Source organism: Perca fluviatilis, chromosome 10 (assembly GCF_010015445.1).
Source record: "Perca fluviatilis chromosome 10, GENO_Pfluv_1.0, whole genome shotgun sequence".
NCBI classification, from domain to species: domain Eukaryota; kingdom Metazoa; phylum Chordata; class Actinopteri; order Perciformes; family Percidae; genus Perca; species Perca fluviatilis.
This window is the reverse complement of record NC_053121.1, coordinates 20,824,313-20,841,387: the sequence shown is the minus strand read 5'-3', so window position 1 is coordinate 20,841,387 and position 17,075 is coordinate 20,824,313. Positions and strand designations below refer to the sequence as shown.

Below are 17,075 nucleotides of genomic sequence, written 5' to 3'. Positions count from 1 at the left end.
GTCCCCTGATGCAGCATCCACATAAATATCCCACCTTACCCCTCCCCCATCTGAAAATAACTGGTGATGTATGCTCTACTGCAAAGTGGTTGACTCACCTTGTGTTGTGTTTCAATTGACCTCTGATGAGGCAAGCAAAGGTGTGTGTGTGTGTGTGTGTGTGTGTGTGTGTGTGTGTGTGTGTGTGTGTGTGTGCGTGTGCGTGGCGTGGGCGTGTGTGTGTGTGCACAGTGTGCACATTACATAAGCTGTAAGGGGTCTGAGGGGAACACATGGGGCCTTCAAATATAATACACGTGTGCACAAATACATACAAGGTTGACAAAGCATGAGACAGTTGTGCTGAAGCTCTGAGGTCTCAGTAATTTGATTTTGGAGTGGAAGATGAGAAGAGTAGCATTTCATTGTCAAGGAGGAGCAGTACAGTGTGTGAGCCGGAGACTGTTCCTCATCTCTTCTCCTCTTGTTATTCCCGTCCCCTTGACCGCTATCCATCTCTTTGATATCTTTTCCTTATTTGTATCAACTGATAGTGTCTCTTTGTACTTGACTGGGAAATGAGAGCCTGAGGATGCATTGATCTGTTTTCTGAACAGTGAATAGGCATTCGTTCACATACACACAGAAATGCAAACACCCATGCACACACATAGGCAGCCCATATTACCCCTTTCTTTTTCTCTGCCTCAGACAGACACACGGACATCACCCTGACACACACAGCAACTCTAATTGCACCTCCACACAATCCATCTCTCTCTTCACCCACCCCCCCACCTCTACTTCCCACCTCAGCCCCTAGGTGTCTGGAAAAGAGTGTGAGTGTGTGTGTGTGTTTGTGTGTGTGTGTGTGTGTGTGTGTGTGTGGTCAGAGATGAACGTGTCTGTAAAAGGTACAGTGAGGAACGCTGCAGGCTTCCAGTAAGACTGTTTTTTTTTTTTGTAGATCTATTTTAAAAAAATGATGCACGATCACAGTTGAGAGCAGCGTGATGATTTGCCACCTGGGGGGAGACCACAAAAAGACGTGAGGAAAGAGGAAGAGGAGAAGAAAAAAGGAAAGGGTGGCGAGCATCAATGGACCTGATATTGAATTATTTGAATGGATGGTTGTTAACATGTCCCCCTGAGCTTTAAAGCATTTTTTATGTGATTTCTGCAGTTTCAGAGAGCAATTCACTTCTATGCCGCCATCGTAAATAGGGACAGCTGTACACGTGCATTTGTTATGATTACATTACAGTATAAACACAGCCAAACATCAAGCAAGTGTAACAACACAAAACATAGCAAGTCAGTATTACATACTAGTCCAACAGCAAGAAGGCCAGCTCAGCGTCTGTCATGCAGCCTTCTAAATATTAGAAAAGTCAGTACAAGAGGTCTCTTGTCCAGCTGCCTCTTGCTCTGTCACTCTCTCCTTTTCTCTTCTTAGCTTCCTCCGCCAACTTCCTCTTCGGTCTCTTCGCCTCTGCCATGATGTCCGTAGTGGCTGTTGAACTCGGTTCTGTTAGCCACTCGCCCGGCTTCAGTTCTGGTATGCGCCAGTACTCGCCAGTACTTGCCAGTATTAGCAGTTACCGTTACTTTTGCAACAAGTAAAGGTTTCTGTCCATCAGGAAACTCCGTAAATCACTGTGAGTCGAGGCAAAGCAGCCAGAGGACATCAGCGGTCAAACCAGAAAAAAACATTTTCTTCATGAGATATTATCCAGTTTTACCAAAATCATTGATGGTGTGTGCCGTAAAGCGTTACCCACTTCTCTTGGGAGATCCGACCTGCTTGCCAAAGTTACAGGTGTTCAGGGAGCAGAGTGGGAATGGCAGAGGCATTCTCCCTATTACAAGTCAGTGTAGCATCAAAATGATTTTAAATCCATTATTTTAAGGTAAAATAGCTACCTAATGTTGCTTTAAATTGTGTCGTGTTTTGATTGTGAGAAAAGAGAGGCTTTGTCCAATGAAGATTAACAAAAAGATTTAATGACAAAATGGCATGACAAAAACATGTTTTTACGTTGCAGCGGGCTGAAAAGCTGTCTCTCCTAACGCATCCTCATTTTTCAGTGCCTTTCCTTCCCTACCCTGCTTCCCTATACTGCATTCTCCTGGAGATGTGGGCAGTTCCTTTTCCCCACGTGGCTTAGGACCATTTTCCATTGGTCCTTTGTTGCCACGGTGGCATGTCCATGCCCCTGGGCGCATCACATTGGTTTTCTTCGTCGCCCAAATGAGGAGGGCGTACTTCTAAATTGGTGTGTTTGAGGTTACTCTCAGATGAAGATCTTTTCAACAGGATGTGAATTATTTTTAAGCTACAGGAATAAACATTCTTTGTTCTAATCTAGTCGGCACGCCAGCAGGGGTCGGCTCCAAGACAAATATACACAATGGGTTTTGTCTTGCCCAGAGAGCAGACAGACATAATTTAATTAACTTAGGAAGCTGATACAATTGTCCTGCCTAAACCCAGCTGCAGCGTATATTATGAATACATAAGAACATAAAATCACATTGATCTCAAAGATTAGCATTGTTTTCACATTTTTAAGCTCTACAATTGAAACTCATGTATTCATGTATTTATGTTTGTAGTCTGTTTTGCTGTGCAACTGACTTCCTACCTGTTAATCTACTAGTCCTCAAAATAGGCTAAATGTCTTAGATATTGGCAATTTAATACGTGAGAAGGAACACCAAAATTGTCCATACCTGGTGGAGTACTTGCTCCACTGTTCCACACTATTGAGTGACAGTTGTGACTGACAAACAATTCTTTGTGTTCCTCTAGCAGATGAATCCCTACCACTTTACGTATTTAAATGAGGGTTGTCAAAGTTAATGCTTTAATGCTGTCTTAATTTAAAATGAATGATATGTTAATTATATTTAATTGCATCAACCACATTTTCCTGTTTATCCCACCGGGCATCCTTTGGGGATAATGAACTTTAAACAGAGAATATAAACTTGGTTACATAAAGTGAGTCTATGTAATTTTGAAATAGAATTAGAAATGATGGTACCAGAAGTTAGCAAACTTCAGATAGATATTTTTAGTTATCTGACTTTATGGCTCTTCTCTATTTGTGATACCGTTACAGTATGTTGTAGCTTGTCACAAACATTTCAGTGGTTTTATCACCATGTTAATGGCTGTGCTGTGACAATTTGACAGTGAATCTTTTGTTGCTGGAACCAGAAGTAATATTTGTCATTTTTGTATTGTGTAAACAATTGAAATTTGGTAAAGCAGGTAATAATTTTCATTTTCAAAGGCATTCTATTAAGCTGAGACAGATTCCATATTCTGTGATGATTCAATGAGCACACACTTTGCATCTTCATTGTTCAATCTTCTGAAGTATTTTTACGCAAAGCTGGTGGCAGACATTGTGTTGTATTTAGATGGTAGAGCCTACAATAGATGAGTTTGGTGGGCCAAAAGGAAGTTACCGTTGTGCTGCTGACTTTTGCATCCCTGCCGAATCCGAGAATTGCATCCACGCGGAAGGGTATAAAGGACTTACATGAATGTATTCCGTATTTCTGTAGTGAGACGTACATTTTATACATATCAGCTTAGTTGGCTTATCTATAGAACGTAACTAGTTTTTCCTCGTTATAATGTTTCTTGGGAAATAGTTTGGATGTGTATTCCTGAGATTAAACCCTAGTGTGGAGTGTAATGAACATTGCAGCTTCTAGGGGTTCTGAGCTAGGTTTGGTTTAGATTAATTTCTAGTTTGTCTGCATTTTCAGGTAACTGCCATTTTGATCCAACTCTGAAATTACAGCTTCTAATACATTATTAATGAGTGTCCAGAGTGAGAAGATAAGATGGATAGATAAATGATGCAAAGTGAAGGAGGAGGAGGTGGAGAAAGGGAGAGAAATCCCAGACCTCGCCAGCATCTGTGTCCTGTTTTGTCAGTAATCTCTTCACTGTTGCGTAAGGCCTTCGCCTCAACAAGCTCTGAGCCCTCTCTCTCTCTCTCTCTCTCTCTCTCTCTCTCTCTCTCTCTCTCTCTCTCTCTCTCTCTCTCTCTCTGTAACACACACTGTAGTTATCAGATATTAGATATCAGGCTCATATACCTCCCATATGTCCTTGCATGTCATGTACTGCAATGTGTTGATTAAACACATTCATGAGTGAGGACACAAACAGTTGATGGTCAGATATTTGGCCCTTTGAGCATTTGTGTTTTTAGATTGCGTTAAAGGAGATTGAGAGCATAAGTCCTCAGAGAAGACCAATTACACAGAAGTAGGGCAATACAACACGTGACCTACATAAACAGACGCACGCACGCACGAACACAGACACACAGAGTGAACATGAAACCAGAAAGTACTGAACTGTAGAGTAGTTTTGGTGAATGTGTGTGTGTATTTTTTTAATCCTGTTACTGATCAACCATTACACACTAAAAAGGGCAAAGAAGGAAGAGACTAGTTTTCTTTTCTACCTGCTCCTCTCTGTGTTTTCTGTCCATTTACTGTAGTATAATTGCATAATTTAAATGCTTGTTTTCATGTTAGGAATACTGTCAATGACGGCATTTCTCCATGTTGAGTTTTACTTTTAATGACTACAGTTTATTTTAGTTTTATGTCCAATGTACTGTGTCTGCTTTTTTTATTTTTTTATTAAAGCTATACATGCTGAAATTGTTTTTTGTTTGCATATGTTTTCTTATTAGATGCAGGCAAACACACACATGAGTAGATGAAAGCTGTCACCGCATTAGATGCCATTCATCTTTCATCTTCAATTAGCCGTGCATCATCCCTCATCTCTGTCTCCTGTTTCCCTATTGTGCCAACAATTCTGTGAGGATAATTTCACCCAAACTCTGCCTTCTAAGATAAAGCGGAAATGCCTGCACATCTGCCATGTTTCTGAAAAAAAAGGGTCTGGAGACTTCATTCCAGCAATTAACGCACAGCAGAGGGAAGGAACAGAAAACATTATATGTAGAAGCCAAACTAATTGACAGTGACTTTAAGCAAGGCAACTCTCCTCCTCCTGGTGTTTATGAGGGTCCCCGACCCTTTCAGGCTCACCCTCTCGGCTCTCATTGGTGTGAGGGTCATGCCTGCACGTTTACTGACCGATAAAGATGACAAAATAAAGATGGCAGATGGAAAAGAGAGAGTGCAAAAATTGAATAAGAAAAGAAGCGGGGCCACTTTATGTTTTGCAGATCATTTGTCATTTGAAATGTTCTTTTCATTTTCTCTATTTTCCAGAAACGTTTTCAATTTAAAACTTGACCATGTTTCATTTTAGGCTGTCAATAAGTAATTGTATTGGCTGGACAGAAAATACAAATGGCAGTAATGTTCCTATGGAGCACATAGATGGAGAAAAGGGAAGTGGGAGGGGCTGATGATAAATGAATTAAGCCTGATGAACCAATTTAGCACTCTGAGAACTAGCATCGTATGTCTGTAATATCTGCAAACTGTTTTTACATTCATGCCAAAGGTTATTTATGTTCTCTTCTGGTCAGTGCAGTTGAGTTGTTGTCCGTTTCATCTCTGTTTTCTTCTCCTCTCTCGCCTGCCGCCCCTCTCAGTGTCTCCCCCATCTCAGCCTCTGGTTGTGGAAAGGTTTGCTCAAAATTGTCCATGAATCTTTTGCTTTAATCCAGCTCAAGGATTTTTTTCTCAGCTTAAGTAGTTTTCACACAGTTAAAACTTGAAACTTGTTTAAAACCTTTTTTTGCTTATCCTCATCTTTCATGTCTGTCTTATTTCACAGTGATGATTGCTCCATCTGCCTCCTCACTTTCATCTTCTATATGAAGTTCTCCCTATTACCAGTCTGTGTGTTTTTGTGTACACACCTTGGGCCATATTTGGAGTTATGTGCATCTACTGAGGAGTTAATACCTCATTAAAAACACCAACACTAAAAACAAAATCAGAATGTAAATTTGCCACCAAAATGAGAGTAGATTTTCTTTTTTATATAGGAGCCTTATATGATTTTTATTTTATATGATATGTTTTTTTTTATGTAATGTTTATACCATGCCATAATATTGCACTGTGTAAACCGAGTAAAGCCCCTTTTTGTCAACAAGATCTTGCATTTCACATTCTATGGACGGGACCTGAGTGTTTGTCAAAATGACCACTCTCCTTGATGACGCTGGTATTGTCTCGTAAAGTTGTCTTCTGTTTTTCTTTACAAAGAGTAAATCAAATAACACATGTTAAAGGTGTTTTTTCCTTCAGACGTTTGCACTTTTCACCATTTGTTGTTACGTGGAACTCTGAAAGCTTTCTGTTTTAAATTGTGTTATATAGCAATTCAGAATATATTTTTCAAATCTAACCTGGTGACAGAGGGGCACAATTTAAATTATAGCATACAATTTAGAAAGTGGGTGCCAGTCCTCCTGGCAATGGTTATGTTTGTTTATAGTAATTATGGTAATTTGTGAATGACATTGTGGTAACGACTAGTTCATACAGCATCTTTAAACATAGCATCACAACGTCTAGCTCAGAGCCTTTTAGTTTCAGGCCATGTAGGTAGTATGTGATTATGTTGAAGCTGTTTGGACTTTAGAGAGGTTTTCTTTGAAATTCACTTTAGTTTGGTGCAGCGACAAATTATTTTAAGAGATTTAAACAATTTTAGCTTTAGATGTATAGCACTCAGTGTAAGAGCAGCTGCACTATGCCCAACTGGTAATGGTGTCTCTCTCTCTCTGTCTCTCTCTCTCTCTCTCTCTCTTCCACGCTCGCACTTTACCTTTGTAGTCCAGGGTGGTAGCCTGCATGACAGCTATCCTCAGCCAGATGGATGATCGTCACTATAACACATACATAGAAACCTTCGCTGGAACCTCTGATCTAGTAGTAAGTACACACACACACACACACACACACACACACACACACACACACACACACACGAGCATATGTCTGTTAAATCCACATTGATGGTAAAAAATAAAACTTTCAAGCTGTATTGAATGAAGATATATCATATACACACATACTCATTCTCTTGTCCCTCTCACTGCAGGACTTCCTGATGGAGTCCTTCCTACTTTTCAAAGACCTAATTGGGAAACACGTGTATCCCTCTGACTGGATGGCCATGATCATGGTACAGAACAGGTACTACAAGCATCCATCTACTTGTCCCAGGTCTGCCTCTGTAACTGAATAGGCCACAACTGCCCCAGTACGACCTGCTATTGGGACATTGAGGCTTGGTGTATGTGATTATTAAAGATTGTTGACAGCCACACAAACCCACACAGGGATAAGTTAGAGATAGGAAAGCTGGGGATCAGAGCTATGATGATGATGAAAAAGGCTGATGTGACAAATGTGTTTGTGAGAGCTGCTGGGGTTTATATATATATATATATATATATATATATATATATATATATTTTTTTTTTTTTTTTTGATGTAAGCTAGAGGGGAGGCTGCAGCTGTGTCAGAGGGACAGAAAGGCAAATAGATAAAAGTAAGAGTGAGGTAGAGGAGAATACAGGTTGATGAGGAGTCTGCAGACTGGGGTTAGTGAAGAGATGTGCAGGTAGAGAAAGTCCTACTGAAAAGAAAAGGGAAGGGAGAGGGAATGTCAGTTGGCTGTGAATAACGATGATTGATAGATAAATAGTGTTGAGACAAAAAGACTGGGAGCAGGTTTGCTATTTAACTTTAGAAATGCATAAAGTCACAGCTCACTGATACACCTGCACTCTGTGTGAAGTTGCTATCATGATCTATCATTGTGACAAAGGTTTTGTATCTAAAGCAATATTACAGTCTTGTCTGAAATAGCAGTTCTGTAGAAAGCTGTGGGCTTCAGCTGCTGTCAAAGATGCAGCAAACAAGTTGCATTTGTGATCACTGATGGATTCTTTTCCATTTATTCTTAGACGTGACTTTTTTCCTTTTAAGGTTGTTTTTTTATTTATTAATCCTTCATCAACAATCAAACTACTGCATGAGGTGGCCGGGTTAGCTCAGTTGGTAGAGCAGGCGCACCAACCAAAAAATAATAATAAATAAAAAACTACTGCATGAGGAAGTTGCTTTTGTTGCACTGATTTTCACAATTCTCTATTGGTTTATTTTGTTTGTGTGTGTACAATCAATGTGTGTATTTGTGTCCATTAGGGTGTTCCTGAGAGCCATCAATACCTATGCAGACACAATGAACCAAAAGTTCCTCAATAATGATGACTTTGAAGTGCAGGTTAGTGTGTGTGTGTGTGTGTGTGTGTGTGTGTGTGTGTGTGTGTGTGTGTGTGTGTGTGTGTGTGTGTGTGTGTGTGTGTTTGTGTGTATTTACAGGCTTTGACTCATATTGACAGCCCTTTTGTTGTTGTTGCCTGTACTACATTTAACGAAGATTAAACCCCCCTTCCTTGCTCTTCCTCCCCGTCTAGTTGTGGAATAACTACTTCCACTTGGCGGTGGCGTTTATTACCCAGGAGTCTCTGCAGCTTCAGCATTTCTCGCCAACCAAGAGGAACAAGATTCTGGCCAAGTGAGAGAAGGGCCATATACTTTCCTTATTTACCACATGTACTCTCCCTGCTCTAATGAACCACTCAATGATTTGTGATCTATTTTGGAGTCTGCATTTACCGTTTACACTTCCACTGCCTATTAAAGCTGTGTGATGCCTGTAGATTGACAAGTTCATTTTGGAGCAGATTAGTGCAACATTATCTTTCCCCCTGGGCTGTTCAATTTCTGAAAGTGAAAATAACAGTATTGATCAAGACATTGCTTCCAAACTAATGGGCTGATTTCTCTTTCTGTCTCTGTTTATGTGTATTCTCTCTCTCTCTCTCTCTCTCTCTCTCTCTCTCGTAATTTCAGATATGGAGATATGAGAAGACTCATAGGCTTTGCTATACGCGACATCTGGTACAAACTAGGTAAGCAATTCTAGTTTATATAAGTTTTGTTGCCTTGCTGCTTTTGGTGACCAGGTGTGTTTACCCTAATATCAAGACATACCTGTGGGTGTGCGTGCGTGTGTAGGTGGATGCACAACGCATCAGTGGAATTTGTTTTCGTTAAAGTGTGGTAATAAGGGTATACAACGCCGGCACCATTTCACATAGACAGGCATCAATATAACATATCACTCTATAAATGAGAAGAAAAAGATAAGTCAGAGAAAGCTGCATGTCGAAAATGCTGGGTTATATTCTGTGGATAGGAAGCAGAGTTCAAATCTTTAATGCCGAAGGAAACACTGTTGGTGGACAGAGACCTGTGGAGCCTTCCCCTGGGCAAACGTTGAAACAGGTGGTGAGCAAGGGAAGATAGGCCAGATATGGTTTTACTCGCCCTTTTTCATTACGTGTGTGTGTGTGTGTGTGTGTGTGTGTGTGTGTGTGTTTAGGCAGTCATAAGATATGTTTCATCCCTGGCATGGTGGGTCCCATCCTGGAGATGACTTTGATCCCAGAGGAAGAACTGCGAAGGGCCACCATCCCCATCTTCTTTGACATGATCACCTGTGAATATGCACACTCTGGAAACTTCCAGAAGGTAGAAATACAGGCATACATTCAACTGAAATGTGTGAATACTTATATGTGTGTTAAGGTTTTTAAAACACATCCGTCATGTGTCCAACAAAGTTGTAAAACATATTGGTATTGTAAGACACATCTTGTCAAGAAAAAAACATTTCTTTCATCCCACCTGAGCATTTTCTTATGTTATCGTATAGCTCTTCTTTTTTGTTTTATTTTCTTATATGCACAAATGAAGAACTAAGAACTGTATGTTTGCAGAGAGATATGACGATATTAAAAGCCAAATTCACTCTTGCATACACAAAATACAGACGGAAACAATGGCACACGCACATTGTACAAATCCATTGATTTTCTGTGACAGTGCATGAAAGTAAAAGAGACACCTTAATTATGCTTGCATAATTGATTTCTTTTCTATCCCTCTTCTCATTTGTTTTCCACTCTCCCTTTTGTCTTACCCTTTGCTTTCTTTCTTTCTCTCTCTCTCTCTCTCTCTCTCTCTCTCTCTCTCTCTCTCTCTCTCTCTTTTCTTCTGTAGTTTGAGAATGAGATCATTTTGAAGTTGGACCATGAGGTAGAGGGTGGAGGAGGAGACGAGCGATACATGGAACTACTGGAGACCATGTAGGCCTGAGTATTGGAATTTACCACATTTACAGCAACCTTTAATACCTGACAAGTTATACTCCTACTGTAGATAAACAAGCACATAAGAACGAGTGATAGTATTGGTAAAATATGGTATAACAAGTAAACTTTGGACTCATTTCACTGGTTTAACAGAAACTCAAAAACTGACTATCACTTGTGAATGCTTGTCTGCCAGTCTGCTGGATTGTGCTGCAGAGAAACCCACGCTGAGGCCACAGGTGCAGCACTTTGTCGCCTTGGTAAAGGGACTCCTCATTCGTCTCCTTGACTACCGCACGGTGATGAGCGATGACAGCCGCAACAACCGCATGAGCTGCACCGTCAACCTTCTGGTATGTCCAAACTTCTTTGAAATACATTATACCTTAAAAGTGCTGCAGGCTTAATCAGCTTTACAAATTCCTTCTCCAAAACTGAGGTGGTCAAGTGGGCTTTCTTAAAAGGTACTAAGATATTACTTGGTTACTAATATAACCAGCGTGGGTACAGGACTAAGTAGGAACTTGGTACCTTGAATTACATCATATTGCTGTGAGCCTTTGCTCCATAAGAATTTCATTTTCTTTTTTTGTTTTCTTCATGTTTCATTGATACTCCCATATTTTGTGAATCTGGCATGCACCACCATAGATTTTCATTTATTGACACACATTTTCTAATTCATGCTCTGAACAGGGGTCAGTCAATAATCTCATCCATACCAAAAGAGCCACACTAATTGAGGAGTTCATTATGCAACACTGATGTTATGTCTTGTCTTTCATACCAAGGTCTTTGTAGCCCTTTTCCACATTTGATTTGTGGCCTGATTGATCTAAAGGAAAAGATTCATCTCTGTGGCTGGTCTCTGACTTTGTTTGCAGAGGGTTGCATCAGCTCTTGTCTGCTCCACATCCTTTCTCTCATGTGATCTCATAATCAGATTCTATCCCAAAGTATACTCAAGTTTAGTAACATATCCCATCTACCTACAATATGATTGTCTCCACTGCAAGTTAAATTATGACATTCCTCCTATAATCAGTTTTTCTTTGATATTGGCATTTTTTCTTTGGATTTATTTCCTAGAGTTTAATTGTTAGACGCTAATGAGGATTGGTTAATGATGAATGGTTGTGTCTGTATCTTAAAATGTGTTATTTTCCCATAAGGAGTTGAAGCTTTTAGAACATTACAGAGATGTTTATCCAGTAGCCTGTGGCAGCTGCCCATTAGCTATTCTCTTTCATTTGTTTTGCCAGCTAAAAAAACCCTTCTTCAGGCGAGCAGGCACTAGTGCACTCTCCTAACCATGTACCCCCTCAGGCTAACTTTAGTTAGGAAGTGCACACACATACACATACAATCACATAGGTATTTGCTATGCTTGCTCATGCATATGCACTTTCAAATAAATACACTTGTACATATTCACAAACACACACTGCTCATGCTAAAATAACCTCTGCTAACCTCGAGCTAAAGGCTTTCCGGAATAACTTTGTCTTTCGTGGGGCCCTTTCAGCTGCAGACAAAAGCTTGTTGGTATTGCAGAAATCACTTTCTCCATATAAGATCATATACAGATTTTTGAAAAAGCTTCCACCTGGTGTGTTGTAGGTCATGAATGATAAATAGAAGGTGATGTTGTGGATTGTGTTGTATGTTCAAAAAATGTGTCAAAGGCGACTGCTGAGAGTCAAAACAGCTGACCTTCATGTAGATGGACAGCCTCCAGCAGGGAATTGGCTGCTGAAGTTAAAATGCATTGATGCAAACACTGATGTACCTGACCTTTGCATACAATAAAGCAAGTACATATAAATATGCATACAGTGTGCTTTGGCTTTGCAGTGAATTTCACAGTAATTGAGCTTGCATGTTTGTGATTGTGTGTGTGTGTGTGTGTGTGTGTGTGTGTGTGTGTGTGTGTGTGTGTGTGTGTGTGTGTGTGTGTGTGTGTGTGTGCGCGAGCAAGTGCATGGCTGGTGATGGGAGGTGGGGTTACATCAGTTCGTTCCCCTCCTCTGTTCTCTGTAGATGTCATTAAACTTCATTAAACTGGGAGTTTGTGCTGCTTAACTAATAAATGTGCATGCACACACTCCCACACATTCACACATAGGCAATCAGAAGAAAACACATACAGCCCTTTAGACATACACACTTCCACACAAAAATAAAACTTATAGTCAGTGCAGCGCTTCCGAAAGATTTTAAATCTCTCTCTCTCTCTTACACACATGCACGTTGACTGACACTAACCCAACTTCTCCTTTTGATTTCGCAGAACTTTTACAAGGACATCAATCGTGAAGGGATGTATATCAGGTATTTATGTGCGGAATTTGACATAAAAACATTTAAGTGGTGCATTTGTGTGTTGTAAATGCTAGTGTGTGTGTGTGCGCGTCCGTGCGTGCGTGCGTGCGTGCGTGCGTGCAGCTCCATAATCTGACAAGGGATTATATGAGTCCTGCTGAATTAATGTCAGAATCCACAGGATCAGCTCTTGGTCTGACTGGAGGGCCAGCAGAGAGAAAGAGAGACATGATTGGTGCGAGGGAGGGAGAGGTGAAGAGACAGAGGAAGACAGAATGATGGCAGGAGAGAGAGAGAGATGGCAGATGACAGATCCCGTCAGGTCCCGCGGTGCATTTCTGGCGATGGCTTATGGGCATAATTAGTTAACCGATGTGTGAATGGGGGCTCAACTCTGTGGTTGATCAGCTGCCTCCGTCTATGGACCTTTTTCACAGCAGACATTTTGACTTGTCATAGTAGGAAAAGCCCAGCTGGAATTGATAACCTTAACGATGGCTCAATTCCATCAAGTGTCCCAGTAAGATATTTCAGTGAGTCAGCATGCACAATACCAGGGCCTCTCCTAAGTGGAATGCAGCCATCATTAATGGTTTTGAATACACCTTTGCTTTTCCTACTATGACATGTTAACATGTCTGCCATGAAAAAGGTCTGTACTGTTAGCATTTGGCCGGCTTGCTAGTTAACGTTAGCAAACAAACAAACATAGTTTATTGAAAATATATATTAAAGCATTAAGTATGTGTTATATAATAAGCCAGAATGTTATCTTACACAGTACAGGCCATGCATGGATAACAAAACCTCAAACCAATTATGTTATGACCCAGCATGTTAATTATGGACCATTACATTTGAAGCTTAATTGCTTACACTATTTATGTTGAAAATGATACTTAACTGTTAATGCTAACATGACTGCTGAATATTCCCTGTACCGCATTAATTATATGGTGGGGTATGTACTAAATCAAATTTTCATAGTATACTGTTTTTGCAGTTAGTCTATAAGAATTTAACTTTCTTTACTGTTTTGCACTAACAGGAACTTCTTCAGACAAACTGTCATTTTACAAAGTGGTTTATCAAACATTTAATATTTAAATTTTTGTTTTGTGAGATTTTTGTGGCGCTGTCTTACTAGAATATACTAATAATTTTATTTTTGTACAGCCCTGAGTACCACCTACATTGCCTCTGTGTATTACAGTGTAGCACACACAAGAATTAAGTGTTAATATGTATACTGACTTCTTTGAATGTACTTCCAGTAATTTTGTCACTTTTTATAATGTGAACACACTACATACTGTACTCAAAACCTTCGTAGAATTTGGATGTAGTGTGGAATTAAGTAATAGCTTATGTGATGCTTGAAGGGGGTAAAAAGATTTTTTTACAGTTATGGACAAATACTTCAGCAATATGTATGATGAACAATTTAAGCACACCTTGTGAAAAGATGCTGAGAGATGGAGGATGGAAGAGAGGGAAAGGTGGAGTCAGAGACTGTGAGGAAGAACAGGAAGGATGAAGAGCGAAAGTGACAAATAGACAACAGTGAAGGGTTAGTCAAAAGGTGCAGATTGACTTAACCAATAGAACAGGCAGAACATTATGTAACTCTGATTGAGTTGGTAAAAAATTAGAGGAAAAAGAAAAAGGACATGATGAGGTTAAAAAAATGAAAGAAAGCAAGACCCTTTGATATTTAGCCAGACACAATAAACAGTTTACCTGATGAAGCATACAGAGGATTTTTCATTTAAAAACTAAATCTACTGTAGAAGCCACTGCTTTCTTCATTTGTCATCATCATTGCCTTACCAAGAAAGTCCAGCCTCTGGCCATGTGGCAACATGGTTTCTCCAGACGGAGATACAGAAAAGGATATTAACTAAAGACGTTCACTAGCATCCCAATGTTCCAGTTGTCCTCCTTGCCGGGCTTATACAACATTATTGGGCTACAAAACATCTGTCAGACCTTTTAAAAAGACTTTTGTTAAAATGTCCTTTTGTGAGTTTGCATGTGTGTCCTCTTTGTGTGCATATTTCAGGATATGTATAGGTGTTTGTGTGTCTGTGTGAGCATGAGACAGATTGGCAGTGACACACTAGTGATTAATGCTTAATTTGCTTAAAGTTGCCCAACAGTGGCATCTAGTGGAGTGATGTATAAGTTGCGTATTAAATGACCTCTGTGACTGTGTGCTCAGGTACCTTTACAAGTTAAGGGACCTTCATCTGGAGGGTGAAAACTACACTGAGGCAGCATACACACTGCTCCTCCACTCTCGCCTGCTCAAGGTAGGACACACACACACACACACACATAGGGAGATATTTTGTCATTTTAATGCTGGAACCAGTGCCTTGCTTTGTCTAATCACTTGTCTGTCTGCCATGAATGAGACTCTTTTTTATTAGCTGATAAATAGTTGCTACGTTGCTGGCCTGTGAATGATTAAGTTAGTTTATGGCATGGCATCGGCCACTGGCTGCATCACTATGGTGATTGATTGTGTGTGTGTGTGTGTGTGTGTGTGTGTGTGTGTGTGTGTGTGTGTGTGTGTGTGTGTGTGAGTGTGAGTGTGAGTGAGTATCAGCACACACATTTGTCTGAGTGTGTATGACCTCTTTTGTCCCTTCATCTCTTTTATGGCACACTTAAAGGCTCACAGAGAGGGACAGAGGAACAGGGGCATCGCTCCTCCTTTCTCCGTCTAGTATCATTACATCAAAGCCGTTGAACTCTATAACATTTTTTATAATCTCCATTCATCTCCAATGTCAGTCCAGTCATGCCCGCTTCACATTATTGGAGAGAGCAGGCTGTATTGGATAGCATGCTTCTTCCCTACTCTCTTAAGCAGATAGAACAGTTCCAATAATATAAGTTAATGGTGGAGATCATTGTGCACTTTCTGTTTGGTTTCTAAGTGAATTTCGGTTTAATTCCTATTATGGAAGATTAGCTATTGTCTCATTTTTATAAAACAAATTAGCATTGTGCTTCTTGTTTTTCTGCACACGCTGCTTATGACTAATATTGATTTATTACAACAAAGAACCTCTTTAAGTTGTTCTCCCCGCTTATTTCAACATCATGATAAATGGGACAGTTAAAAACAAAGTTGGTCTGACTGTAACTTCTTTTTTATAGCTTAAAGGTCCAATATGTAATATTTGTACTGTAATAAATCCAAAAATGACACCATTGCCTCATCAGATATTAAGGAAACATGTTAAGCTGAAATACTATCTTTTCTGACAACAATGCTAATGTCAGTATTTTTTCTTTTTGAAATTTCTGTTTATGTTTTGATCTGTGTGTTGTTATCAACGGCCCAGTTTGACAGCCAGGCCGGGTTGCCAGATATACCTGTAAAAACGTAAACCCAGCGTGCTACAGCTATAACGGTAGTACAGCCATGAAAGCAGCAAACAAACGAACAGGATAAATGGAGATAGATTCTACCCGACCTAAAAAAACAGTTGCGTGACAAAAACGTCTCCGTGAACACGTATCAATAGATTAAAATAACGTCACATTTACACGAACTGCCATGAGACCGGGCTGTTCACTCGGTTCATACTGTAATTTTAAGCCGAAAAAGTGTGTCTGTCAGTTGCTTACAGAGCTCCGCGTGAGCACGGGCTTTTATGACTGTCAATATAGCCAGCATCTAACGTTAGCTACTCCGCTGTGCTGTGGAGTAATGTCTGGCTATGTGAGACTAGCATCTAACGTTAGCTACTCTGCTGTCGTATATATCTATGCTCTGCTGTGCTGTGCTGTGGAGTAATGTCTGGCTATGTGAGAAAAGCGTCTAGCATTGTTGTGAATGCTGCGGTCTCAGCCTGGCAACCCTCGTGAACTTCGAGTCTGGGCAGGAGGGGGCGGGGGAAACGACTCTCTAGTATTTTGAATTGGTAGTGCAGTAACTATTTTAACCGCTAGCTGCCAGTATTACATACAATATTACATATTGCACCTTCAAGGATTAAAAAATGATACATCCTGTATATTACCTTTTGTCTCTGTCCTGTCCTCCATGTTTTTATCTTGCATCCTGTCATTCCAGTGGTTGGATGAGACGTGCAATCCCCAGTTTGAGTCTCACGGCTCCCAAACCCAGCGGCAGCTCAAAGAAACTCTCTACGACACCATCATCGACTACTTTGACAAGGGCAAGGTCAGCATGCTTCACTTTCTAAACTCCGCCTTCATAGAATAATGTGAGGATTTGAAAAATGTTAATCAATGCTCCAAGATCAATTAAAGTAAGACTTTTCACTCTGGAGAATGTTTTTAGCAGGAGAGTTGGAAATTACCATAACTTTCTGAATTCTTTTCACATAACGATAAAGAAATCACAATACTCAGCATACACATTTGTTTTTTTGGGGGGGGTGGGTAAGCAAAAGCCTACAAAATCAGAATTCAATGCACAGACTTTTATTTTGGAAAATGTTCCTTTCCTGTATCAAACATTCAGTATCTTTTCAGGATGAAAAAGTGTTGAACTCATGCAGTCATAGTCTCTGTGCTTTATGTTGGTGTCACATTCAC

At 40.1% G+C, this 17,075-nt stretch overlaps 1 protein-coding gene across 1 annotated transcript in view; it reads left to right on the top strand.

Moving 5' to 3' along the window:
- Positions 1 to 6,740: 6,740 nt before the first annotated feature.
- dock2 (dedicator of cytokinesis 2) overlaps positions 6,741 to 17,075 on the top strand; it is a 20,170-nt gene continuing 9,835 nt past the window's right edge. The window contains exons 1-11 of the mRNA XM_039814436.1: positions 6,741 to 6,879; positions 7,049 to 7,143; positions 8,161 to 8,239; positions 8,433 to 8,533; positions 8,872 to 8,930; positions 9,404 to 9,552; positions 10,084 to 10,169; positions 10,372 to 10,528; positions 12,466 to 12,506; positions 14,719 to 14,809; positions 16,588 to 16,698. Of these exons, the coding sequence (XP_039670370.1) occupies positions 6,799 to 6,879; positions 7,049 to 7,143; positions 8,161 to 8,239; positions 8,433 to 8,533; positions 8,872 to 8,930; positions 9,404 to 9,552; positions 10,084 to 10,169; positions 10,372 to 10,528; positions 12,466 to 12,506; positions 14,719 to 14,809; positions 16,588 to 16,698 (1,050 nt within the window). The 5' untranslated portion in view covers positions 6,741 to 6,798. The remainder of the gene's footprint in view (positions 6,880 to 7,048; positions 7,144 to 8,160; positions 8,240 to 8,432; positions 8,534 to 8,871; positions 8,931 to 9,403; positions 9,553 to 10,083; positions 10,170 to 10,371; positions 10,529 to 12,465; positions 12,507 to 14,718; positions 14,810 to 16,587; positions 16,699 to 17,075) is intronic.